The sequence below is a fragment of the Sebastes umbrosus genome, chromosome 6 (genome assembly GCF_015220745.1).
Source record: "Sebastes umbrosus isolate fSebUmb1 chromosome 6, fSebUmb1.pri, whole genome shotgun sequence".
Classification (NCBI taxonomy): domain Eukaryota; kingdom Metazoa; phylum Chordata; class Actinopteri; order Perciformes; family Sebastidae; genus Sebastes; species Sebastes umbrosus.
The window spans coordinates 35,251,739-35,278,293 of NC_051274.1; the positions used below are offsets into that span (position 1 = coordinate 35,251,739).

At 41.5% G+C, this 26,555-nt stretch overlaps 3 protein-coding genes across 3 annotated transcripts in view; 2 read left to right on the forward strand and 1 right to left on the reverse strand.

Annotated features, from left to right (window-relative positions):
- Nucleotides 1–10,698, forward strand: part of cd63 (CD63 molecule) — a 14,652-nt gene extending 3,954 nt beyond the window's left edge. The window contains exons 2-8 of the mRNA XM_037773276.1: nucleotides 675–757; nucleotides 7,289–7,477; nucleotides 7,625–7,699; nucleotides 8,463–8,561; nucleotides 8,755–8,898; nucleotides 9,522–9,605; nucleotides 10,285–10,698. Coding sequence (XP_037629204.1) covers nucleotides 692–757; nucleotides 7,289–7,477; nucleotides 7,625–7,699; nucleotides 8,463–8,561; nucleotides 8,755–8,898; nucleotides 9,522–9,605; nucleotides 10,285–10,350 — 723 coding nt within the window. The 5' untranslated portion in view covers nucleotides 675–691 and the 3' untranslated portion in view covers nucleotides 10,351–10,698. The remainder of the gene's footprint in view (nucleotides 1–674; nucleotides 758–7,288; nucleotides 7,478–7,624; nucleotides 7,700–8,462; nucleotides 8,562–8,754; nucleotides 8,899–9,521; nucleotides 9,606–10,284) is intronic.
- A 1,017-nt stretch (nucleotides 10,699–11,715) lies between these two features.
- letmd1 (LETM1 domain containing 1) lies at nucleotides 11,716–18,165 on the reverse strand. The gene is made up of 9 exons (XM_037773241.1): nucleotides 18,033–18,165; nucleotides 15,938–16,092; nucleotides 14,996–15,111; nucleotides 14,748–14,830; nucleotides 14,470–14,656; nucleotides 13,981–14,082; nucleotides 13,616–13,768; nucleotides 13,386–13,482; nucleotides 11,716–12,893 (listed from the first exon to the last, which is right to left on the reverse strand). The coding sequence occupies exons 1-9, from the start codon at nucleotides 18,137–18,139 to the stop codon at nucleotides 12,817–12,819; spliced, it is 1,077 nt and encodes a 358-aa protein (XP_037629169.1). The 5' UTR covers nucleotides 18,140–18,165; the 3' UTR covers nucleotides 11,716–12,816.
- A 1,096-nt stretch (nucleotides 18,166–19,261) lies between these two features.
- Nucleotides 19,262–25,777, forward strand: zgc:56699 (uncharacterized protein LOC405758 homolog). The gene is made up of 7 exons (XM_037773289.1): nucleotides 19,262–19,521; nucleotides 22,231–22,414; nucleotides 22,508–22,614; nucleotides 23,522–23,648; nucleotides 23,737–23,820; nucleotides 25,003–25,060; nucleotides 25,432–25,777. The coding sequence occupies exons 2-7, from the start codon at nucleotides 22,330–22,332 to the stop codon at nucleotides 25,505–25,507; spliced, it is 537 nt and encodes a 178-aa protein (XP_037629217.1). The 5' UTR covers nucleotides 19,262–19,521; nucleotides 22,231–22,329; the 3' UTR covers nucleotides 25,508–25,777.
- The last annotated feature ends 778 nt before the right edge of the window (nucleotides 25,778–26,555 follow it).

Sequence of the window (26,555 nt, forward strand, 5' to 3'; positions counted from 1 at the left end):
GCCCTATGTTTAATTGTTAATATAACTCTGACCTATGTTTAAATGTTAATATAACTCTAAAGTATGTTTAAATGTTAATATAACTCTGACGTATGTTTAAATGTTAATATAACTCTGACCTATGTTTAATTGTTAATATAATTCTGACGTATGTTTAATTGTTTGTATTATTGATGTAATGTTAAATAACTCTGACGTATGTTTAATTGTTAATATAACTCTGAAGTATGTTTAAATGTTAATATTACTCTGACGTATGTTTAAATTTTAATATAACTCTGACCTATGTTTAATTGTTAATATAACTCCGCCCTATGTTTAATTGTTAATATAACTCTGACCTATGTTTAAATGTTAATATAACTCTAAAGTATGTTTAAATGTTAATATAACTCTGACCTATGTTTAATTGTTAATAAAACTCTGACCTATGTTTAAATGTTAATATAACTCTAAAGTATGTTTAAATGTTAATATAACTCTGACGTATGTTTAAATGTTAATATAACTCTGACCTATGTTTAATTGTTTGTATTATTGATGTAATGTTAATATAACTCTGAAGTATGTTTAATTGTTAATATAATTCTGACGTATGTTTAAATGTTTGTATTATTGATATAATGTTAATATAACTCTGACGTATGTTTAATTGTTTGTATTTCTGATTACAGGAAGCAGATCCTCAGTCATGGCAGTTGCGGGGGGAATGAAATGTGTCAAGTACCTGCTTTTCTTTTTCAACTTCATCTTCTGGGTGAGTAGCAGCTCTGTTATATATTTATATAATTTATTATGAAAAGGCAGCAGAGTGGATGTAGATGACACGTTAACGTTATAATGTTACCGAGAGGTGGAGGAGCAGTTATGTTGACTTGTCTTATCAGGATACATCAGAAATGAAATACAAACTAGCTGTGAGGTATTTCTCCTTTTTACCAGCCAGCGTGACTTTGAGCATGAACTCTGGTTTTATTTCCTCCTTCAACGTGTAATCATCTGTAGAATCAGCTGATGAGCAGGTTTATGAATGCCGGCTTGCTGGTTTAGACTTGTTTGTTTAAAGGTCCCATATCAGCTCATTTTCAGGTTCATACTTGTATTTTGCGTTTCTACTAGAACATGTTTACAACCTGTAAGGTTAAAAAAAAACCTTTATTGTCCTCATCCTGTCTTCTTGAATATACCTGTATTTACCCTCGGTCTGAAACGCTCCGTTTTAGTGCATTTCAACAATGGAATTGCGTTGCTAGGCAACAGCTTGGGTCCATGTTTACTTCCTGTCAGCTGATGTTATTTACATCCACTGCAACAGGAAATAAACTGAGACACATTTAGAATGTTTACGTTTAAAACCGTGTAATGGTCTAAATATATTGTATATTTGTGACATCACAAATGGACAGAAATCCTGACGGCTTGTTTCAATCGCACTATTTCTGAATACGGGCTGTGTGTGTTTCTCTATATATTGAGGGCTTCGATACTTTCACAGTATTTATAAAGCACTTAAACCTGCCTTATAATATAAAAGACATGAACATCTCACATGGACTATGTAAGAGTCCTTTAATGTCAGATGTATGAAAGCGTCAGATATCCTGGAGTAAACTCAGCGTTTCCTGGACCCAACCTGTTGGGTTAGGGTTAGGTGTATGAAAGCGTCAGATATCCTGGAGTAAGCTGAGCTCTTCCTGATCTAACCTGTTGGTTTAATGTCAGATGTATGAAAGCGTCAGATATCCTGGAGTAAACTCAGCGTTTCCTGGATCTAACCTGTTTGTGTGTGTCAGACGGCTTTAGAGCGAGACGTGGTGATGATGGAATGTGAATCTTATGACCAGATTGTAACGCAGGGCGTCATGTGACTTTTCTTTTTTCTTTCTACTTCACGGACACAAAGTCTCTGATAATGATCTCACACAGGACAGGAGCAAGTACACAATGTATTCACACTACTCAGTGCACATTATAGGATTTGTTATTATTATTATTATTGTTTCTGTTTGTTCTGCCAGAATCTGTTGTAATAAATGGAGTATCTTTAGACTGTTGGCTGGACAGAACAAGACATTTGAAGACGCCAGTCTGGCATTTATTATTGTTTTCCAACATTTTATAGACTCATCTAATTAGAAAATAACTTTAACATTAATCACTAAGGTAACATGTTACTTTAACCCCTCCTATTTATCAATTATAAGCAGTATATTATAATTTAATACACATTTTGTTGTTGGTCTATGGGCCGCTCCCGTTAGGGGTCGCCACAGCGGATCATCGATTCACACGTTGACTTTTTGATCACGATGAACGATCTCAGGATTTTACGCCGGATACAAACTCCACCGCGCCGCCAATATAATACACATTATAATGTAGATGTAAGCACCTTTAAGTGTTTATTAATGTATTTGTCAAGCATTCATAAGTGGGGTTTGGTGTATAAACAGATAATGAATAATAATATAAAGATATGTCTCCATAAGAGAACCGTCCTTATCTGCTCACAACTATATTATAGTTTGTTTTAAATGACGTCTTAAATGTTTATACTGGGGGAGGGGGGGTTAAACCTTATTGATTCATTCTTCGGTTATTTCTCAACTAGATTAATCTAATTATTAAAAAATTATGTTTTCATCAAGAAATGAAGGTCGAGCTAAAGGCAAAAACATAACTTGGATAAACACTTTAATTTTTTTATCATTCTATATTCTATTGTATTCTCTTTTATTCTATTGTGTGTCTTTGCTCTGTTTGCCTGCTCCGCTCACTCCTTCATGTTCTGCCACGTCAACCATCAGCCTCCTGTTCCACTCCAGCTCAAATATTGACATTGGTGTTGCCGACAAGGAGCAGTCGAGGGCTTCATGTGGAGAACACGCCACCAGCCGGGCTGATAGTCGTCTCACTTCCACTTTAAATACGTCGGTTTTTCATCCTGACGTCAGCATTTCATTTGAAACTAGAAGGACACTCGGAGAGTGCAGACCTCCACCGAGGTCAAACACCTGATCTGACAACGTTAACGAAAGTGAACAATAACTCATGTATCCGCTCCCTCGGCCCACGCTGCACCCTAACCCACCAGGTTTCATGAAAACCAGCAGTTTGTCCGTCTGCTGATGAAAACTGAACCGTAAACATGGACTCCCTGGCAGAGGGACGCGTAGTAAGACTAGTTCAACTGGCAGGTGTTGATCCTGGATTCAACTATACTGCTTTTTAACTGATGTTATAGGGACTGTTTGTAAGAATCATAAATGTCTTGTTAACAGCTTCACCTGTGTCCGTTAAGTCAACTAAAGTCAGCGTCCTGTTGCTGGCGCTTGTGCTCGCTCTACATAGACATGAACGAGCATCGCTCAAAACAGTGAGGAGACACACGTCAGCTAAAAGCACAATATCACTCTATATTCAGCTGCTTGGCAGTAATGTTAGCTGACCAGACCAAGGTCTCTCCATGAATCAATGCTGATCCTAGTGTTGGCTTTTCCCGCCTCAGCCTCCCGACCGCGGCCGGAGGGAACGGGAGAGACGCCGGAGTTTTGGTCGTAGACGATAACGTTTCTCTCTGCGGAGCCCCGTCACTTCACAAGACACGGGAAACCTCTGTTGGTCTGGAGGAGCTGCAGCAGTTATTTCTGCACAAACGTCTACTGAACATTCACTAGATATTCTCAGAGCTAAACTAATGGTCCGTGTCCACAGGCTCCGTGCTTTTGCACGCCCCCCGTTCATTGTCTATGTAAGCAGCCGCGCAATGCATTCTGGTAGCGTGGCGTCGCGATTCGAGAGACTAGACGTCACGACGCCCGCTCCTCATTTGCATAAAGTTGAGGGCTTGTCTACTTTATGCAAATCACGGGCGTCCGACGCGACTCGCCGCCTCTCCAAACTCCCGAGGATCTTTTAAAATAAACGTTGTTGATCTAAATTAAAGACAGATTCATCAACATGGATTATTTCTCTCCTCAAATGTTTTCAGAAACACATCTCAGTGAACTATTTACGTGAAATAAGAGAAGAAAGTTTCCAAACGAGCCTCCATACTGGTTCCGGTTTGAAAGCTGGGAGCAGCAGCCAACGGTGGAAAAGAGTTTGTCCAATCAGGAGCCGAGTGCCTTGTTTCTAGGGACAGCACACCAAGCCTCAAATGTTGGGAAGTGTCGCGTCCCCTCGCGTTAAAAACGCCCCCAAAGCTACGGTCTCCCCCGCGTCATCCGACCGCGGCAAACACTGTTTAACAGACGGGCTTCACGAGATACAACCAAGAGGTTTTGGTGCTTCACTGTAGTTTGTGTTGGAGTCTGAGTCTGAACAGCGGAGACACACGCGAGCGACCATGAGACACCGACCAGCAATGATTTATATGTGGAAGAAGTTACAAACAGAACCTTTAAGAGAGTCAATACAGAAAATAAAGAGTCTATAATTACCCTGAGCTGAATTGATGTCTCTATTCTGTTCCACTTGCTGCCAGGATGAGCTGCTTTTAGTCTCAGTCTTTGGATTTTGGACTGTTTGTCGTAACATTTTATAGACTTTATTGAGTAATAGAGAAAATTATGTAGTAATTTCACATATGAAAATTGCGCGCCCCGATAGCTCAGCTGGTGGAGCGGGCCATATAACGACGCTGAGTCCAAACTGCGGCGGCCCGGGTTCCAATCCGACCTGTGGCCGGTTCCGCATGTCGCCCCTCTCTCCCCGCTTTCCAAAACTCTATCCACTGTCCTGTCAATAAAAGACTATAAATAGATAATCAAACAATAAATGATCTGTATTTATCAGTATGTTATGCTCAGTGTCAGAGTTCATATGTTGACCGTACTTCTGGCCTCGCGGTCGGTTTCCACTCATTCTGTCTTCAGTGACGTCCTCATCATAGAAGACATGATCAGAACCTGTCAGCAGCAATGCTCAAATACGGACTAAATATGGTGGTAATAAGCCTTCAAGCACTTTTTACAGTTCTGCCTGTTCAGGAGAGTTTTTATACGTTTCTAATGCAATCAGAGTTCAAACTTTATGGTGTGTTTAATGTCCACTAAAATAAAACATACAATGGAGTCACAGTAGAGACGTTTAGCCCATAAAAATATATTTATTACATGATTTACTAGATATTTTTCTGCTGACGGACTAATCGATGAATTGATCCGACCACAGGTGTATCCGCCCTGAGAGTACAGGACGGTGATGTTTGCTTTAGAGTCACTTGATCCCAGCGGATCACGGTCAAACAGTCCTCCCACACACTGTGTGTGTTCACATCTACTGAACCATCTACCACCTGATAATGAACCTCACCCAACGCAGTGACACACGAACATCACATTTTACCACCTGATAATGAACCTCACCCAACGCAGTGACACATGAACATCACATTTTACCACCTGATCGTATCACATCTATCATACAGGAACTAAAGACTGTTGCAACTTCCTTCCATCAGTGCTTCATCATTTAGTCCGAGCGAGGCGTCTGTATGGAAGCAAAGTTTGAATCTTATAAGCAGGAATATCTAACATTTAATCATAACTGAATATTTAAAGGGAGAATTGAAATATTGAACCACCTGGTAATGGAGGTCTTTCTGTGCACCACTCATGGTCTCCAGAGGATACATCCTACGGACTTTGCCGATCCCCTGACCTTTTATTTAGCACCATCATCAGGTCCAAATTTCCGTTTACCCAATACCTTTGTTTTATGATGAAATACCTGCTGAACAATGACATTCCCTTCAGCCTACTTTAGTACCGTGTTACCACGCTGCTAACACGCCAAACTAACATGGTAAACACGCTACATGGTAAACATTAGGGCGGGGACCATGCACCTATCTTCCGATTCAATACTATCACCATATTTGGGTGCCGAATCGATATGTGTTGCGATTTTTAAGTATTGTGATTCGATTTTACAACTTATTGTGATTTTTGTTAACTTTTGTAACCCTAGACCGGGAGAAAAGATACATGTAATGTTTTATACTTCTGGTGAATATAATTCATCAATCTGATTTCCATAGATGTATTTAGTATATACAGTTCCCTTTGTTAACACCTTATTTTGAAAAGCGGACGTAGTCCCACGTGTCTACTTCCTCTAACTTCTCCAAGGTGGTCTCTAGCTCTCCCGTCAGCTCCGTTCTCTTCATCCATCCATGGTCAGCTCCATCGGGCCGTTTCAATGCAGAGAACACAAATGTCAGTATCTGGGTGCTCTACAGTTGCAGCATCTGCCCGTTTGACCACGGAGACGAAAGCGACGGCCGGCTCCACAGCCACGTTACCGCCATACCATAACGTTACCGCCATACCGTAACGTTTCCTGTCCGTGACAGAGTTAGCATGCAGCTTTATCTCTGCTCTGTCTAGCTCTGCTTTTCCTGTCAATGTGTGAAACCCAAAGTGTTTCCATCCTTTACTGGATGTGTAGTGTTTACCACGCTGGATTTAACATGGGAGGGTGCAGGTCGTATCCACGCTGACCCTCCAACGTTTTAGACTCTCTGAGGTTTGTTTTGGTTGACGGATACGGAACGGATATGACGTCACGTTACTCAGACTACAACAATAAAAGCGGTAACTTCCTTCTACCTCCACAGAGACTCAGATGAAGCAGATATATCCATTCTGGCATTAAAACGTCTGTTTAGAAATTGTAAAAACAAAAGTTGTGATACATCGGTGACTTTTTGAGCTGCAGGGGGATGTTTTGTTGCAATACCGTGAGTGGCCACTGGAAAAAATTGGAAGCAAGGCTGAGCAGCGACATCGTATTCACTTCTTATTATACATCCATAATGGGATTGAACATGTTAGCATTTAGCTCAGTATAGCCTCACAGAGCCACTAGTATGGCTGACCACTTTTAGACCAGTTGCTCAAATTAATTTGGTACATTTTGGATCTAAAAATTTAAATAAATCAAGTTGCTCAAATTAGACTGACCCCAAAATCAAACTAACTTTCTATCTTAACATTTTTGAACCTGGAAAAAATTTATATTTTTTTTGAGATGGCAAAACTTTTCTGGACAGATATTTCAGTGCAATAAATACAATTTCAACGTTACAGTATATATTTTGTAGTGGTTACATTTTGAGGTATTCAGTTCCTTCTAAGCCTCAAAGTGTTTTGTCCTTTCTTTACTTCTCTTGTGTTACCAGATAATCTGCAGACTCAAATCAAATAAACACGTGTGTGACATGAAAAGAGGAGAAATGTATACCTAAACTTCCACCGTACTTCCCCCCCTCTGTTTCCTGCAGTTATGTGGCCTGGCATTGATTGTCGTGGGAATCCTGGTTCAGGTGGGTTTACACAGAAGCTTGAAGATCAAGGATGCGTCAGCCTCAGGAGTTCCCATCGTCATCATCGGAGTCGGTGTGGTGATCTTCTTCATCGCCTTCTTCGGCTGCTGCGGTGCCTGGAAAGAGAACTACTGCATGGTCACCACGGTAACTCACATCTAGTGTGGTATCTGTGAAAGCAGACAGAAACAAAAAGGAATGAATAATGTGTGTAAGACATGTCTAATGTAGCCTGGAAGAGGAATTACCTTGATGTAAGGCACTTAAATATCTTTCATTTCTCTTTTTCCCCAGTTTGCCGTCCTTCTCTTCCTGATCATTCTTGTGGAGATTGCAGCTGCGATCGCTGGATACATCTTCAGAAACAAAGTGAGTGTAGAGTTTGACTGTTTGGAGTATTACAGTAAATAAATTCAGAAGAAAACGTTTGGAAATTTGTGTTTGGTGGATTATTTTTCTGTTGTTCCAATGCTAATGGTCATTGTATTTTACATGGTTGGAAAGCCTGTTTATTGACCTTCACAATGATGTCCAACTTGTAAGGATCATGTATTTGTGGGATGAGCGGCACAGCAGATTATATGGGTAGCGCCCAAGAACAATTTGCCAAAATCCTCTTCATGCTGGTCACCAACCTGGTCACACGTTCTGGGATGGCGTTCCATTCCTCAACCAGGATTGGTTGCAGGTGCCAGGCTGTTGTGGCTGCGTATGGATCTTCCACCGCTACTGAGGCTCCTGACGGTGGATTAAATGAATCAATATGTCTTGTTTGTTCCTTGTTACTGATAGAGAGTTCAATCATCCAATCCACCAAACAACTCAAAACAAGAGTCAATACCAACAGGAGAATACACTGTTTACCATTGGCAGAGCATTTTGGAACATTTTTCTTGGGCGCTCCCCACATAATCAGCTGTGCTGCTCATCCCACAAATGCATGATCCTTACAAGTGTGACATCATTGTGAAGGTCAATAAACAGGCTTTCCAACAATGTAAAATACAATGACCATTAGCATTGGAACAACAGAGAAATAATCCACCAAACACAAGTTTCCAAACGTTTTTTTCTGAGTTTACAACCCTGCAGAAGCTGTGGTTTCACGTCCATGTTGTGTCTGTCCACGTAGCTCAAAGACATCGTCCAGGACAGCCTCACTGACATGATTTCCGGTTACAAGAACGGCACCGCTGAGTTCAAGACCACCTTGGACAAACTGCAGGAGGACGTGAGTTCAGTGTTGATTCTCCTACTCACTGTTTGCTGACAACACCTTCACATCACACTGCTGCATCCTGTATGTCTGCGCTGCATCACATGATGCTGTTATTCTTGGCACCATCTGTTGACACAAGTTACATCCTTTTACTGTACACTGCTGGCACGTCCACGTCCAATGTTTTCATCTGACTCACTTGCAGTTCAAATGCTGTGGTGTGAACAGTAGCGCTGACTGGAGAGACTTCGGACCTGATGGAAAAACTGTGCCTGACTCCTGCTGTGTGACCGTCACCGCCAAATGTGGAGTCGGCAACATGACGGACGCTGCCAAAGTGCACCAGCAGGTAAACCTGGTGGTTGACGTGTTGTATGTGAGATAGAGTCAAAGATGACACCTAGAACACACACAACACACAGTGGAACGATTTAATGTGAAGCAGCAGTTGTAGGAAATGTACCACGGCGTATTAGTGCCATTGTAGGTTAAAAAAATAAGAAATGACAGAGCCGACAGATGACAGAAACATTTCTGACATTAAAGTCATAAATTTACAAGAAAGAACTCAAGAAAAATATGTTTTTGTTTAGGAACCATATTGCTTCACTTTGCAAGGTTGGATCAACCTCATCACACTTTGCCACCAAAGTGTGGCGCTCAGAGCGGATGAACGCGAGGCGCTCGGAGCGGATGAACGCGAACTCAGAGCGAATAAACGCGAAGCGCACGAAGCAGATGAACGCGAGGCGCTCAGAGCGGATAAAGGCGAGGCGCACAGCAACACAAAAGCAGCGCGCATTAGGTTCAATCTAATTTAAAAGAATCAGAAAAAGCCGCCTGGTTGCTAAAACCCACTCGGAAAGTTTGAAAAGGTCTTTTAACAACTCAACCAGTGAAGTGTTCATATGGAATCTAATAATAATATACAATACTAATAATATAATATAATAGTATTGTCTTTCGTTGTAGGGTTGTCATGATGCTCTGGAGAACTCCCTGAAGAAGAACCTCCTGTGGGTGATCGTGGCAGCTCTGGTTATCGCCGTCCTGCAGGTACGTAACAGGACATCGTGCACGACTCCCGACCGGTTCATTTTTAATGATTCATTTTACCTGTTAACAGGATTTAATCTGAAATATAGTCTTCATCTGTTTAACTCTTCTTTTAAATCTTTGTTACATCTAGTGGTTTTATCTGCAGGATATAAATAAAAAACTGTTTATATCTGTTATAAACAAGCACTCACGTTAACCGTTAACCCACATTAAGCATTTTAAACGATTAACACTATCGGTTAAAACGGTTAAAAGAAATGTTAATAATTAATTCAAAAGCTGAGCATTTTTCAAAATGAGCATCCCTAGAGTGGACAAATATTCTGCTTTATGCTAAATGTATGTATATATTTATTATTGTAAATTAATGAACAACACAGATCAATGACAGATATTGATCCAGAAACCCTCACAGGTACTGCATTTAGCATAAAACAAGATGCTCAGATCAGAACATGTCAAACTGCAGCCCAACAGGCAACAACAGCTGTCAGTGTGTCAGTGTGCTGACTTGATCATCATAAAGTGGGCTAAATGTCTGTAAAGAGGAGACTCACAAAAAAAACCTAAAGTTGTGTGAATGCTTAAAGAAAATAGTGGCGTTAATTTGCGTGGTTGTGTTATTGTCGTGTTAAATATCTTTCTATCTGATGATACATGATTGTTTCCCTTCCAGATTATGGGCCTGGTGTTCGCCTGCTTGCTGATGAGAGGAATCCGCAGCGGCTACGAAGTCATGTGATTCAGCTTCACACCTGAGGAGTCGGCGTCGGTTCAGGTCGCACTTATTGGGAGCTTCATTTGGAAAACTTTTCATCTTACACTTAAAGATATAAGGCACAGAACAATATATATTTTCTCTTGTATTGATTTTGGATTCTATTTTCATAGGTTAATATCTCAGCTTTGATACTGAACGTGCTTAGGAAACGATAGAACTGATTAATGTCCACTTGTTCTGGTTGGTTGTGAGGAATTCTAACACGGTTTATTTCTTCTGTTAACGGACTGAAGATCTGGTTTTATGTTTTGCTGGTTTCTGATTTTATGTTTTGCTGGTTTCTGTTTTTATTAAAGACTCTTTAAATTACTTCTGAATTTTAAGTGTAAATACAAACAGGGAAAGTAAATGCACCACAAAAGCTTTTTATTCCAGACAGTTTCATTACATTGTATGTAGTAATATTGGCACAGCAACAACATTCAAAACCTGAAGAGCAAATATCATATATTAAAAAAAAAAAAAAAAAGTTAAACAGAAGAGGACTTTTGCAACTCATATTTCACGTGTTGTTGGTCCAGTTGTTGTGAAACAGCACCAGAAGCTAATGACATTTCCAGTTTTACAAAACAAACACGAGAACCACCAAAAGAACACGCACTTCCTCTTCGTAGTGTTTCGCCGAACTATGAAACTCTGCTGAGGTGAGAAACTCTGCTGAGGTGAGAAACTCTGCTGAGGTGAGAAACTCTGCTGAGGTGTTGCCTGACAAGGGCAAGTTAATGTCATCTTTAAGGGACTGTTCAGGTGTTTCAGACTATGGATCAGAACCTCATAGAACCCCACTGAGACACACACATTGCAGTTACAAACACAATTAAAGCTGTGAGCAGCGATGAACGTGCCCTCGCACCTTCCCGTGCGTCGGGGGTACTGGAGGGACGCCGACAGACGCAGCCAGGCACGATGAAACCGGAACTCTGCTGAGCGCAATGACGCCTGCCAGAAGACTCTAAGACATACAGTTCATGAGTTATGAAAGGGGACGTGGCTAATGTATTGGGGCGGGGCTATGAGTATATTTTTGCATGTTAATGTCCTCAGGACTGGAGCCTCATCATGCCTGAGGTCTTTGGGGCAGATCGGACTATGCACAGTCGAGTCACAACAACTTCCTGTTTCATGGCAAATGGCTCAAAATGGCCGCCACGCCACGGTCAGGTCGTTCAGTGGAAACTCACCATTTGAATAACTTTTCATCCTCAAGGTCTTAAGATGGTTCTGACCAAATTTCAAGTCGATCTGATTAAATCTGTAGGAGGAGATCGTTAAAGTACGCGGCCTATAAAACGCACATTAAATTCAAAATGGCTGACTTCCTGTTGAGTTTTGGGCATACCTCCAAGAGGCTTTTTGGTGCGTCTCCACATGTTACATCTGTCTGACAAATGTCATACATGTAGGTGAAACCGGAAGGAGGGGCTTCATTTTTCCAATTTGCTAGGGGGCGCTAGCGAGTCATTTTGCAAACCTTGAGCCCGGAACCCTTAAAATATCTAATTTTTCACCTCGTCTGGGAAGTGTGCCAAGTTTTACAGCTTTTTGAGCATGTTAAGGTCGTCAAAAAGGCGATTCATTTTAAGAAAAAGAAGAACACTTCAGTTTGAACGGGGCCTTCGCTGGCCGACGCTGTCGCTGCCCGGGCTCTAATAATAACTGGGCTATTTTCTGATCTCTATTGAAGATCCGTCAACATGTTTTCCTTCTAGACGGTTCCTCTGTGTGTGATCTACTGATTGTCCTTCCTTGAAGACGGTTGACTCTGACCAGCGTTCGTCATGGTAACCATGGTAACCAGGTGAGAGCGTAGGTCAAAGTGAGGTGAATGTAAGAGGAGCTACAGGGTGTGTTTGATGTGAACCAGGCAAATATTAACAGCTCACAAAGTGCTGCTGAACTTTAACTAAACAGCGTCCTCTTTGTTCCCCGTTCGCTCGGCTCCGTGGGGGTGTGTAATGATGTGTTGGCTTCCAAGTAAACAAAAGACGAGCCTGAGCGTAACCATGGTAACAAGCTTTAGATATACAGTGATAGGTAATCACCACATTACCTCAACAACAGTTCAGTGCATCAGAATTTATTCCGGTCCCTCGTGACGGGAGATGAGAACTAAGTGTAAAGAGTAGAATCCCAGACCTCTGCCCTGATAAAGACACAATACATTCAACATAACCTTCCAAATGAAATCCTGTAAACAGAGTGTGGACTTGGCGAATAGGACAGTTCTAAGGCAGGATCCTTTTCTTTTCTGTAAACCTACTTTGTGTTTTGGGGGGGCTAAGACATTTCTTTGTTTTCTTAAATCTCGTAATCTTTGCCAAGAACAGTTTTAAAATGTTTCTTCTGCGGGGAAAAAGGAGAAGTTGACAACTCTCAGGAAGTCGCGCTGCACTTAATCGCAAAAAGCAGATCGCTGCCGGCTTCCTATCAGTGTCGGCCAGCGCCGCTCGGGGCGTTGGCGGAGAGAAATACAATGCTGTGCAGGAGCAGCGACACCTCGGAGTCTGCAGGAGATAAACACAAGAGGCAAAGATACAGCATTAAACTTTAGACTAGAAAGGGTTAAAGGAAGAGTTCAACATTATTAAACTTTAGACTAGAAGGGTTAAAGGAAGAGTTCAACATTATTAAACTTTAGACTAGAAGGGTTAAAGGAAGAGTTCAACATTATTAAACTTTAGACTAGAAGGGTTAAAGGAAGAGTTCAACATTATTAAACTAGACTAGAAGGGTTAAAGGAAGAGTTCAACATTATTAAACTAGACTAGAAGGGTTAAAGGAAGAGTTCAACATTATTAAACTTTAGACTAGAAGGGTTAAAGGAAGAGTTCAACATTATTAAACTAGACTAGAAGGGTTAAAGGAAGAGTTCAACATTATTAAACTTTAGACTAGAAAGGGTTAAAGGAAGAGTTCAACATTATTAAACTTTAGACTAGAAAGGGTTAAAGGTAGAGTTCAACAGCACTGAACGTGTGAACAGGAAGTCCTCCTACCTTTGAGAGAGGAGGACACCTGGAGCCAGCGAGACAACCACTCACGGTGCTGACCCACGCTGAGACCGGACGAATTGAGCCCGCGGAGATAACAAGCCTGGAAGAGAAGAACGTGACGTCTTAGTGACGCAGCTGAACGAGGAACACCCGGCGTTCATCACGGCGTAGCGTCATCACGGCGTAGCGTCATCACGGCGTAGCGTCATCACGGCGTACACAACGTCACTGACCTGTCGGAGTTCGGGCTCACTCAGCTGATGAGCGCCGAGTCGGCTGAGGGCGCGGTCCAACTGGAGCAGCTCCAGGCCGTGGCTGTTCAGACGCCGACCAATCAGGAAACCCGGGAGGCGCGGCGTCAGGAAGAGCAGCGGGCTGACGTGTCTCTGATTGGCCGTGAAGACAGAGAGGGTATATTTATATATATATAAAGGATTAGGGTTTTATATATATATATATATATATATATATATATATATATATATATATATATATATATATATATATATATATATATATATATATACACACATATATATATATATATATATATATATATATATATTCAAGAGGTGTTCAGGTTCAGGACGTTACTGACCATCTGATTCACGCTCATCCTGTGTATACCCAGAGGAGGTCCAGAAAAAAGGCGCCGAACCGCCAGGATCTCACTGACTTCAGGCGTCGCTCCACTCTGCACCTGAAAATACACAAAACGTCTGTTAGGCCAACTTTAACGGATCAGAACCTCATAGAACCCCACTGAGAAACACCTGAACTCTCCCTTTAACCTCCATCTACTGTAGTAACACACTGACTCTGGATCAGAACCTCATAGAACCCCACTGAGAAACACCTGAACTCTCCCTTTAACCTCCATCTACTGTAGTAACACACTGACTCTGGATCAGAACCTCATAGAACCACACTGAGAAACACCTGAACTCTCCCTTTAACCTCCATCTACTGTAGTAACACACTGACTCTGGATCAGAACCTCATAGAACCCCACTGAGAAACACCTGAACTCTCCCTTTAACCTCCATCTACTGTAGTAACACACTGACTCTGGATCAGAACCTCTTACTTTAGCACACAAGTCCTTGAGGGAACTCTGGAGCTGGCGGTCTTTGACCCGTTGGCTCGTGCTCTCGAGCCCTTTGAGCACCGGCCGGTGGTGCCGGGCCCGGAGGGAATGGTACAACGCCCGAAACTCCAGCTGTTGCTTGGGAGTCCAGAAATGAGGGATGAGGAGCTGGCGGGGGAAGAAGTACCTGGTGGTGGACGGGACGGTGGCAGAGAGAGGAGGGATGGTTAACTAGATAGATATTATATATATAAGGTGAATATTTCAGAGTAACTCACATCAGGAGGAACACCAGGTAGTTGGCGAAGGGAGGGATGGATATGACCACCAGCGGGACGGCCTTCAGCACGTCTCTACGAAACTGACAAACACATGTAGAGAAAGAGAAGCTGCTGAGAGATAATAAACATTACAGAGCTGGAAAATACTAAAGACTCATGAGGAGATATAGATATAGATATATATATATATATAAATAAAAGTGAGGGTGTTCTGGATATGACTATTGGTGGAGGAGGAGACCCACCTGTCGGAGCTTCTCCATCTCTCTGTAGGATAAATCCTTGAACTGCACTCCGTCAGAGAACATCCTGGATTTGATCCTCTGCACCTCTTTGGCATCGCGGAACAGCAGCTTGAATCCTGTAATGATATAAACTGTGTGAGGGGGATGATGCAACGTTCAGACGACACAAACAACACAAGGTTGAAACATGTAGAGCAACACACGGGACAACTGTAGAGTTATAGAAATATAGAAATATAAGAAGAGAGTGAACATTGTGCTCCCGTTTCTAAACTTCATTTCATTCTACAGCCTGAACTCCATTCAGATTCATTTTTCTACTTTTGAACTTTAATTATTGTTAAAAACCTGCAGCTATACGAGCAGCAGAAACCTCCAGAGAGAACCTGACGAGGTATCAGAGGTACGAGCAGCAGAAACCTCCAGAGAGAACCTGACGTGGTATCAGAGGTACAAGCAGCAGAACTATCCAGAGAGAACCTGACGTGGTGTCAGAGGTACGAGCAGCAGAAACCTCCAGAGAGAACCTGACGAGGTATCAGAGGTACAAGCAGCAGAACTATCCAGAGAGAACCTGACGTGGTGTCAGAGGTACGAGCAGCAGAACTATCCAGAGAGAACCTGACGAGGTATCAGAGGTACGAGCAGCAGAACTATCCAGAGAGAACCTGACGAGGTATCAGAGGTACGAGCAGCAGAACTATCCAGAGAGAACCTGACGAGGTATCAGAGGTACGAGCAGCAGAACTATCCAGAGAGAACCTGACGTGGTGTCAGAGGTACGAGCAGCAGAACTATCCAGAGAGAACCTGACGTGGTGTCAGAGGTACGAGCAGCAGAACTATCCAGAGAGAACCTGACGTGGTGTCAGAGGTACGAGCAGCAGAACTATCCAAAGAGAACCTGACGAGGTATCAGAGGTGAGCTAACAGCTGATCTCACCTTCCACAAAGGTGTGGTAGAGCTGATAGAAGCGTGGAAACCGCCGTCTGAGGAAACCTTCATATCTGGTGTTGACCTTCTGGAGCCTGGAGGAGATGTATCGACCAAGACCTCGTCTAACGTTGGACGAAGAGTAGTGTCTGCACAGGGCCGGCCTGCAGAGGACAACAGCTGAAAGTCAACAACTTCACTCCGACTAAAACATCTGGAACTAAAACGGAGGAAAAGGACAGAAATCATCTCTTTTTATTGACCACACATTAACGAACACACCGGATGCCGTCTGTCTGCCATTAGAACTGTTTCTTTCTATTCCAACAGACCAGCATGTGGTTTTATTTATTGATTTATAAAAGGGCTTCTCCTATGAATATTGCTTATCATATACTGTATATATATAAACTCGTATTTGACGTCACATGGCTGGAGAGGTGGAGCGTATAACATCGCTCACAGGACTGCTTCTACATTCTTTGTGCCGTCGTACGTGTGTGTAGAACAAAGAATCATTTCATATAAATAAAGATTATTATTATTATACATGTGGAATGAACTGCAGCATAGTTTGATATCCTGGTTTCAAAGACTCAATTCACAAATCTAAAGTCAAAATCCTGACTAATTTCTAACTTGTTTAATTGACTAGTGTTGTTTTACTTTTATTATAATATATTATTGTAATTTTCACAATTGATATTGTATATGTTTTAATGGTTTGCTTGATGTTCTATTTATACACTTATGTACTCAGATCTCAGTGGGACTTACCTGATTAAATAAAGGTTTGAATGAATGAAACATAATATAATTAAATTAAAAATAAGGTGTTCTGTGGTGCTTGTCTTTTTTTCTTTTTTTTATAAGTATTATTTAATTTTATTTATTTATTTATTTATTTAAATGTATTATCCTGTATGTGGGGTTGGTATGTCTGTCTGTAGATATAACTTTTCTGTTTTTATTTTTTTTTTGTCTGTTTGTGATGAAAATTTAAAAAATAAATACAAATTATAAAAAATTAAAGATAAGGGGTGTATATATATATATATATATATAGTCCAAGGAGTGGCATACATCAAAACAATAATAAACAAGATATTTCCAATAAATCTTTCTTGCTTTTACTAGAGGAATTCTTTTAAGTAATGAGAATAATAACATTTGGGCTTAATATTTCTGCACTTGCTACTATATATATATAAATATATAATATGTATTATATATATATATATATATACATACATACATACATACATACATACATGCAAATATCAGAAGTCAGAATATCATTTACCTTAATTCATAACATCTTTTTAAATATCACACAGGGATTAATAAGAAGTCCAGCTCGATGCTCAGCATGTTGATATATGTATTAAATAATAATGCTCCAAAGACACAACAGAGAACCAGCAGCTAAACACAAGAGGACAACTGGTTCTCCATCAGCCCTCCTGAACCTGACATCTCTGCTAGATCTCTGGTATAATGGTTCTATCAAACAGAACCGGTGCACCATCCTGATGTGCTGCTGAGACGCACAGCTGGATAGTCATAGTTAGAACCATCCTGATGTGCTGCTGAGACGCACAGCTGGATAGTCATAGTTAGAACCATCCTGATGTGCTGCTGAGACGCACAGCTGGATAGTCATAGTTAGAACCATCCTGATGTGCTGCTGAGACGCACAGCTGGATAGTCATAGTTAGAACCATCCTGATGTGCTGCTGAGACGCACAGCTGGATAGTCATAGTTAGAACCATCCTGATGTGCTGCTGAGACGCACAGCTGGATAGTCATAGTTAGAACCATCCTGATGTGCTGCTGAGACGCACAGCTGGATAGTCATAGTTAGAACCATCCTGATGTGCTGCTGAGACGCACAGCTGGATAGTCATAGTTAGAACCATCCTGATGTGCTGCTGAGACGCACAGCTGGATAGTCATAGTTAGAACCATCCTGATGTGCTGCTGAGACGCACAGCTGGATAGTCATAGTTAGAACCATCCTGATGTGCTGCTGAGACGCACAGCTGGATAGTCATAGTTAGAGACACTGGAGTCAAACAGAGACAACAACTAGATGTAAAATACCTGGACTGACAGGACACATAAGGAGAGTAGAGGCCGGTGGTTCTGGTGTTTGTCCTCAGAGAGCAGGACCAGAACCGGGTCAAAGACACACAGCAGACCAGCGCCATGTTGGACCGGACAGGGGACTTCCGCTGACGTCACCGTAATGACGCTGATACACGGGAAAGACGAAATTCAGTTACCGTAATGACGCTGATACACGGGAAAGACAAAAGTTCAGTTACCGTAATGACGCTGATACACGGGAAAGACAAAAGTTCAGTTACCGTAATGACGCTGATACACGGGAAAGACAAAAGTTCAGTTACCGTAATGACGCTGATACACGGGAAAGACAAAAGTTCAGTTACCGTAATGACGCTGATACACGGGAAAGACGAAATTCAGTTACCGTAATGACGCTGATACACGGGAAAGACAAAAGTTCAGTTACCGTAATGACGCTGATACACGGGAAAGACAAAAGTTCAGTTACCGTATATTACATTATATATCATAATATTATTATTATTATTATCATTATTATTATTATACTATATTACATTATATTATTATATTATATTATTATTATATTATTATATATTATATTACTATATTACTATATTACTATATTACTATATTACATTATATTATTATATTATTATATTATATTGCTATATTACATTATATTACATTATATTATAATATCTGCACTAATAATAGGATTATAAGTCGGTATAGGCACTGCACAGGCAGATAAATATTACAGTCATATGTTAACCTCAGCAGCCTGACTGTTGAACGCTGCAGATTTTACTGTAATTAATGGTCCAATAAGAGTTAAACATGCAGCCAGCTTCTCACAGTAACAATGTAATCTTATTAACAGTTGACGCTGTGAATTAAAGTATCACTTACATACTAATAGAGCAATAATAATAATAATAATAATAATATAAAACGGATTATTCTGCTAAATGAGTACTTTTACTTCTCTACTTTTGCTTTCATATTGCTGTTTCTACTTGAGTAAATTATTTTAATAATTCTTCCACTACAGCACATTACGTTGGAAATATAAGTATAAACATATAAATATTAAACATATAACATATAACATATAAACATATTAGATGTTTAGGTTAATTTGAAGCAGTTTGTAGTTTTTAGTTTTTAGTTTGTAGTTTTTACTCAGATTTAAACAGGAAGCTGTTTTTGCTCGAAGCGGAAGTGACGTTTCTTAGCGGTGTTCGCTAAAAGCAGTCCGTGCGGAGCGCCAACTAGTTACCTGAGCAGGAACGAAGAAACAAAAGGTCCATTAAAAGTTGTTTTCTGCGTTTTAAACTGACTGCATTCAAAAACAGGTGTTAAAAACTTCATAAAAGTTAACTTTAGTATTTCAGACACGTAACGTAACTTCAGTTATTTACGGTAATCTGAATTATTGACAAACGGAAGTCATTCTTTGGACACATGCTGGACTTGGCTAACAGCCAAACTTTGTCTGCAGGTAAACTTTGATCATTAACTAATTAACTAACATCGTCTATCAAAACACCTCTGACACGTATCTTAGGCCCTTAATGCTGATGTGTATGTGTTAATCACTTGATTGGCTGCAGCTGAACTCCTGAAGGACTTTCATCTGCTCTTCATCAAAGTCTCTGTTTGAACTGTCCTTCCTGTTTGAAACAGCTTTTGGTTCCAGTTCACTCAGACATCCCTTTTTCTTTGTCCCAAGAATTGTCAAAGAAGTTGGAGGCAGGTCATTCCAATACAAATCTCCATCATCTTCCTCTTCCTCTTCCTCTTCCTCTTCCTCTGATCTATTACCTCTTCCTCTTCCTCTTCCTCTTCCTCTTCCTCTTCCTCTTCCTCTTCCTCTGGTCTATTACCTCTTCCTCTTCCTCTTCCTCTTCCTCTTCCTCTGGTCTATTACCTCTTCCTCTTCCTCTTCCTCTTCCTCTTCCTCTGGTCTATTACCTCTTCCTCTTCCTCTGAGGTCTATTACCTCTTCCTCTTCCTCTGGTCTATTACCTCTTCCTCTGGTCTATTACCTCTTCCTCTGGTCTATTACCTCTTCCTCTGGTCTATTACCTCTTCCTCTTCCTCTGGTCTATTACCTCTTCCTCTTCCTCTGGTCTATTACCTCTTCCTCTTCCTCTGGTCTATTACCTCTTCCTCTTCCTCTTCCTCTGGTCTATTACCTCTTCCTCTGATCTATTACCTCTTCCTCTGGTCTATTACCTCTTCCTCTGGTCTATTACCTCTTCCTCTTCCTCTGGTCTATTACCTCTTCCTCTTCCTCTGATCTATTACCTCTTCCTCTTCCTCTGGTCTATTACCTCTTCCTCTTCCTCTGGTCTATTACCTCTTCCTCTTCCTCTGGTCTATTACCTCTTCCTCTTCCTCTGGTCTATTACCTCTTCCTCTGGTCTATTACCTCTTCCTCTTCCTCTTCCTCTTCCTCTTCCTCTGGTCTATTACCTCTTCCTCTGGTCTATTACCTCTTCCTCTTCCTCTGGTCTATTACCTCTTCCTCTTCCTCTGGTCTATTACCTCTTCCTCTTCCTCTGATCTATTACCTCTTCCTCTTCCTCTGGTCTATTACCTCTTCCTCTGGTCTATTACCTCTTCCTCTTCCTCTGGTCTATTACCTCTTCCTCTTCCTCTGATCTATTACCTCTTCCTCTTCCTCTGGTCTATTACCTCTTCCTCTGGTCTATTACCTCTTCCTCTTCCTCTTCCTCTGGTCTATTACCTCTTCCTCTGGTCTATTACCTCTTCCTCTTCCTCTGGTCTATTACCTCTTCCTCTTCCTCTGGTCTATTACCTCTTCCTCTTCCTCTTCCTCTGGTCTATTACCTCTTCCTCTTCCTCTGGTCTATTACCTCTTCCTCTGATCTATTACCTCTTCCTCTGGTCTATTACCTCTTCCTCTGGTCTATTACCTCTTCCTCTGATCTATTACCTCTTCCTCTGGTCTATTACCTCTTCCTCTTCCTCTGGTCTATTACCTCTTCCTCTTCCTCTGGTCTATTACCTCTTCCTCTTCCTCTGGTCTATTACCTCTTCCTCTTCCTCTGGTCTATTACCTCTTCCTCTTCCTCTTCCTCTGGTCTATTACCTCTTCCTCTTCCTCTGGTCTATTACCTCTTCCTCTTCCTCTGGTCTATTACCTCTTCCTCTTCCTCTGGTCTATTACCTCTTCCTCTTCCTCTGGTCTATTACCTCTTCCTCTTCCTCTTCCTCTGGTCTATTACCTCTTCCTCTGATCTATTACCTCTTCCTCTGGTCTATTACCTCTTCCTCTGGTCTATTACCTCTTCCTCTTCCTCTGATCTATTACCTCTTCCTCTGGTCTATTACCTCTTCCTCTGATCTATTACCTCTTCCTCTGGTCTATTACCTCTTCCTCTGGTCTATTACCTCTTCCTCTGATCTATTACCTCTTCCTCTGGTCTATTACCTCTTCCTCTGGTCTATTACCTCTTTCTGTTGCTTCAGGACATCTTTATTTTCTCATCTTAAAACCTGTTCATGTTTTTCATTTGTGTGTACTTTATGATCCTCAGTTTATTTGTGCTACATACAATCTGAAGACAAACTGTTGGGATTGTTCTTCATGCAGATGTGATTGATTTAAATCTGGTCATTGTGGTGTTTCTAGTCTCACAGCAGAGGGCTGATGGGGTCTGGGTGGGAGATGGTGAGCAGCTGTCTGTATCTGTGTATGTTTGTTATGTAATGCTGTTTTGTCTGTATGTGTTTTTGTATTTGTGTCTATAGGACAGATGCTACATCTCAAGGGGCTATCCTATCCTTTCAACTAATTAACTAATTAACTAATTAACGTGAGTTCAACTTATATTTCTAGAAACGTTAAACAGCCTTAAAATATAAATATAGCTGCATTTTAAGCGACTGCGACATCATGTTAGATGTGCTGATAAAGTGAATTAGAGATAAACACACCTTTACCTGCCACTGAGGAGATGCTCCTCATGTTTAACGTTGAAGTGGGACTAAAGAACCAGGTGTGATCAAGTGTTGCCTGCAGCACTTCCAGGTGATGATGATGATGATGATGATGATGATGATCTGGATCACCTGTTGAGTGACGTGTGGACAGAATCCTGGTCGTCACGGTTCTGCAGCTTTTAAATGCTGCATGTGCATCTAGAAACTTCTCCCTATATGTTTCCATCTCTGTCTGCAGTGTTTGGTTTTTACTTTCGAGTCGGCGAGTCTCCAGTCGGTCAGTCTCTCCAGTCGGCGAGTCTCCAGTCGGTCAGTCTCCAGTAAATCCCAGCGAGAGATGGCGACCACCATCAGATTTGGAAGCAGCAGCGGTCCCTGCACCACCGCTGCTGCTGAGAGAGCTCAGCTAGCAGAAGACACCGGTAATAACTAGTGAACAGATATTCTTCAGTAATCCTCTCCTGAAGGTTAAAAAGTGGTGAAATGTGTTAATTTGTTCTTCTCTGACTTTAAAGATGAAAAAGGAAACTGTGACCCGGACAAACTTCTGCAGTGTCCTTTTGACAAGAACCACCTGATCCGGGCCTGCCGCTTCCCGTACCATCTCATAAAGTGCAGGAAGGTGAGTTGAGCTGCTTGTTTATAGCAGCAGGTATGTGTGGTGAAAAAGATGGTGGATTTACATTGATTTAGGGATGTCCATAATTAACCGTTTAACCGTTAACCCACATTAAGCACTTTAACTGATTAACGCTATCGGTTAAAACGGTTAAAAGAAATGTTAATAATGAACTCAAAAGCTGAGCGGCTCAGAGGAGCGGCTCGTCACTTTAAGGAGAAAAGCTGGTCCACCTTAACAGCCCACCTTAAGAGGCAGAGTCAGAGTTACAGGATGCAGGAAGTCGGCTCCGGTCTCTCCGGCTCGCTTGAGCGGAGCGGAGGAGTTGTAGTTTAGTAGCATTTATTCACCGACAAATAAACTGAACACTGCTACACCTACGATCACAACTAGAACACCACCAACAACCTCACACTCACCACCAACACACACACGGTCTGATGGAAACTCACTAAAGTTACTCAGACTACGTGTGGCGGCGGCGAGCACGAAGCCTCCGGCAACGCTAGAGCTGCTAACGTAGCACAAACACACACACAGTCTGTTGGACACTCGCTAAAGTTAATCCGGGCAGACACATAGCTGACAACCTGCTAAACTAAACTAAATGTGCGGTGGAGACTTTTACTGGGAAAGTGGCTGCATGTCCGCGACACTACACGCAGCATCGTAGCTGCTAAGTTAACGCTCCCGGACGGTGAACCGGAGACAGTGAACGCAGCATCGTAGCTGCTAAGTTAACGCTCCCGGACGGTGAACTGGAGACAGTGAACGCAGCATCGTCAGTTAACGATTAATAATCGGTTAACGGTTAATAATCGGTTAACGAGGGTCGGTTATCAGTTAAGAACATTTTTCAAAATAAGCATCCGTACATTGACTCATCTTCTTTTCTCTCTCACTGATATAGAATCATCCAAAACTGGCCAGAGAGCTGAAAACGTGCCCGTTTAACGCTCGCCACCTGGTCCCCAAGCACGAGCTGACCTACCACACGGAGACCTGTGAGGACAGAATATCTGTGGACACTGAAGAAGGTGAGATGACGTTTATCGTCTCTTCTTTCCCCCCCGCAGAGTCAACGCGTGCATGCGGTGTTTCTGACCCTAACTGCTCTGTTCACAGCTGGAAGCACAGCTGGACATTGTCAGTGGCAGGTCCCGGTCAGTACCTGGGTGAACCCGGACACGTCTGAGGACTGGGACAAAGGTATTACTAATAACTTTGATTTGTAGATATGATGAGTTAATTATTGAGCTTTAGAGGGGCTGGTAGGTGGAACAGGGATTATAGGAAACAAAATAAAAACAATATACTTTAAGAAAAACTGAACTGGGTAAAAAATAAACCCAATAAAATAACTCTCATGACATCCAACCACAGAAATTTAATGGATTTCACAATCTGGGAGACAGCGCTCTGCTGCTATTGAGATTAAACATTTTGGCCATTCCTACACAGATCTCCAACCATGTGTATATACACTCACCGGCCACTTTATTAGGTACACCTTGCTAGTACCGGGTGGTCTTCATCTGCTTCAAGGTTGGACGTGTTGTGCGTTCAGAGATGGTATTCTGCATACCTTGGTTGTAACGAGTGGTTATTTGAGTTACTGTTGCCTTTCTATCATCTCCAACCACTCTGCCCATTCTCCTCTGACCTCTGACATCAACAAGGCATTTCCGTCCACACAACCCCCGCTCCCTGGATCTGTTCTCTTGTTGGGACCATTCTCTGTAAACCCTAGAGATGGTTGTGCGTGAAAATCCCAGTAGATCAGCAGTTTAATACTCAGACCAGCCCGTCTGGCACCAACAACCATGCCACGTTCAAAGTCACTTAAATCCCCTTTCTTCCCCATTCTGATGCTCGGTTTAAACTTCAGCAAGTCGTCTTCACCACGTCTAGATGACGTAATGCGTTGAGCTGCTGCCATGTGATTGGCTGATTAGCTATTTGTGTTAACAAACAATTGAACAGGTGTGCCTAATAAAGTGGCCGCTGAGTGTATATGTGTGTGTGTATATTTGACTACATACTTCTGAGATATTATAGCTTTATAGACCCGAACAAAAACTAATCTAAAACTAGAAAACACACTCTGAAAACTAAAATTAAAAAAGAAATAATAATTAAAGAATATTCTAACCTTGCTTTGTCCAGAGCCGGGCTATCGTCTTTATGCTAAGCTAACCGTCGCCTGCTTCATATTTAGCGTACAGACATGAGTAGTATTTGTGTATTTATGTGCTTTTAAAGTCACACTCAGTGCTTGAGTCTGAATTATTAGCATTAGTATTAGTATTATTATGTAAGTGCTATTCTTCTACACTCTGAACTTTGAACACATGAAGTGTGTGAAGGTAACTGAAGTGTTTTTTCTTGCAGAGGCTGATGATGATGCTGCGCCGTTCGTCTGGGGTGTGAACACCGTCCTGAACGGAGAGTAAGTGTCGGCTTCAGCTCTTCATCTGCAGCTCTTCATCTTCAGCTCTTCATCTTCAGCTCTTCAACTCTTCATCTTCAGCTCTTCATCTTCAGCTCTTCATCTTCAGCTCTTCATCTTCAGTTCTTCATCTTCATCTTCAGCTCTTCATCTTCAGCTCTTCATCTTCAGCTCTTCATCTGCAGCTCTTCATCTGCAGCTCTTCATCTGCAGCTCTTCATCTTCAGCTCTTCATCTTCAGCTCTTCAACTCTTCATCTTCAGCTCTTCATCTGCAGCTCTTCATCTTCATCTCTTCATCTTCAGCTCTTCATCTCTCATTTCTGCACGTGTTCTTTAAACCTTGACCTGTTCTGTCTTGTGTCTCTGCAGACCGGAGACGAGGCCCACCAACAACCTCGGTCCCAGTTTTAGAACTCCTAACACCTTCCCGTGGTCCGGGTTATAAGCCATAATAATGTGTGTTTACTTATCATTCATATAAAAGCTTAATGTTCGGGCTATTATTATGCATGCATGAATATTTCTTTTCAAATGTGTTCTTAGCAAGTTTTTAATTTGCACAACTGAATCTACATTTTATTTAAATATTGGATCTGGTTGCAGCAATCTCCTTTTTAGTCAGCTGGTGTTTTTGTGTTTTCCTGCTGTTCCTGGAACTGATGCCACGGGGTGGATATTGTGTGCTTGTTCTATTAAAGGTGTTTTTTTCAAATCATTTTGTGTAGTTGGTTATTAAAATAAATCACATGTTGTAATATGAAGAGAATACAGTTTGGTAGTCGTGTGACTGTTTGAGTGATGGATGAGTATGGAAGCAGCTGTTTAAACAGTAACTGTCATCACATGACCACCGGGTGGCAGCACTGGTCCATTTCTTACTGAAGAAGAGACAAGCACCATCATCATCATCATCATTGTCTCTTCCTGCTTTCATCTCCTGTTGATTCAAGTAACTCCTCCGGTTATCAAACTGTTTAATATTTAATACTACTAATATAATACTATATAATACTTTTCATGCATGTAGTACAACATCAGGCGGCTGCAGTGGTGGAGGGAGTACTCACATCCTTTAAGTTAAAGTACTGATACCACACTGTAAAATACATCCCACATTGAAAACCTTACTGAAGTAAAAGTACGCAAGTATCAGGAAAATGTAGTATAAGTATTAAAAGTAAAAGTAGTCGATGCATAAAAATGTCCCCTGTGATTAGTTGTACTATATTATTAATACTATTATTATTATTATTGTTATTAGTCATGCATTAAGCAGGATTTTACTGTTGGTTGAGGCGGAGTTAATTTTGAACTATTAACTAATGATTTTATTCACTATGGATTAAGCTGATGATTATTTTCTTGATCAATCGATTGATTGGTCTGCTGGTCTCACTGAAACGTGACCCTCATGAGACTCATCCCGCCGGCTGCTGGACCTTTCAGTGGAACCGAAGCCTCTCCGCCCATCTGCTATAACTGTGATGTTTGCT

Coding starts and splice junctions, on each gene's coding strand:
- zgc:56699 (XM_037773289.1), top strand. CDS start 22,330: ATGGCGACCACCATCAGATTTGGAAGCAGCAGCGGTCCCTGCACCACC. Junction 22,415..22,507: donor TCAGCTAGCAGAAGACACCG/GTAATAACTAGT, acceptor CTGACTTTAAAG/ATGAAAAAGGAAACTGTGAC. Junction 25,061..25,431: donor AACACCGTCCTGAACGGAGA/GTAAGTGTCGGC, acceptor GTGTCTCTGCAG/ACCGGAGACGAGGCCCACCA.
- letmd1 (XM_037773241.1), bottom strand. CDS start 18,139: ATGGCGCTGGTCTGCTGTGTGTCTTTGACCCGGTTCTGGTCCTGCTCT. Junction 13,483..13,615: donor GTGAGCCCGAACTCCGACAG/GTCAGTGACGTT, acceptor CTTCTCTTCCAG/GCTTGTTATCTCCGCGGGCT. Junction 12,894..13,385: donor GGTGTCCTCCTCTCTCAAAG/GTAGGAGGACTT, acceptor TATCTCCTGCAG/ACTCCGAGGTGTCGCTGCTC.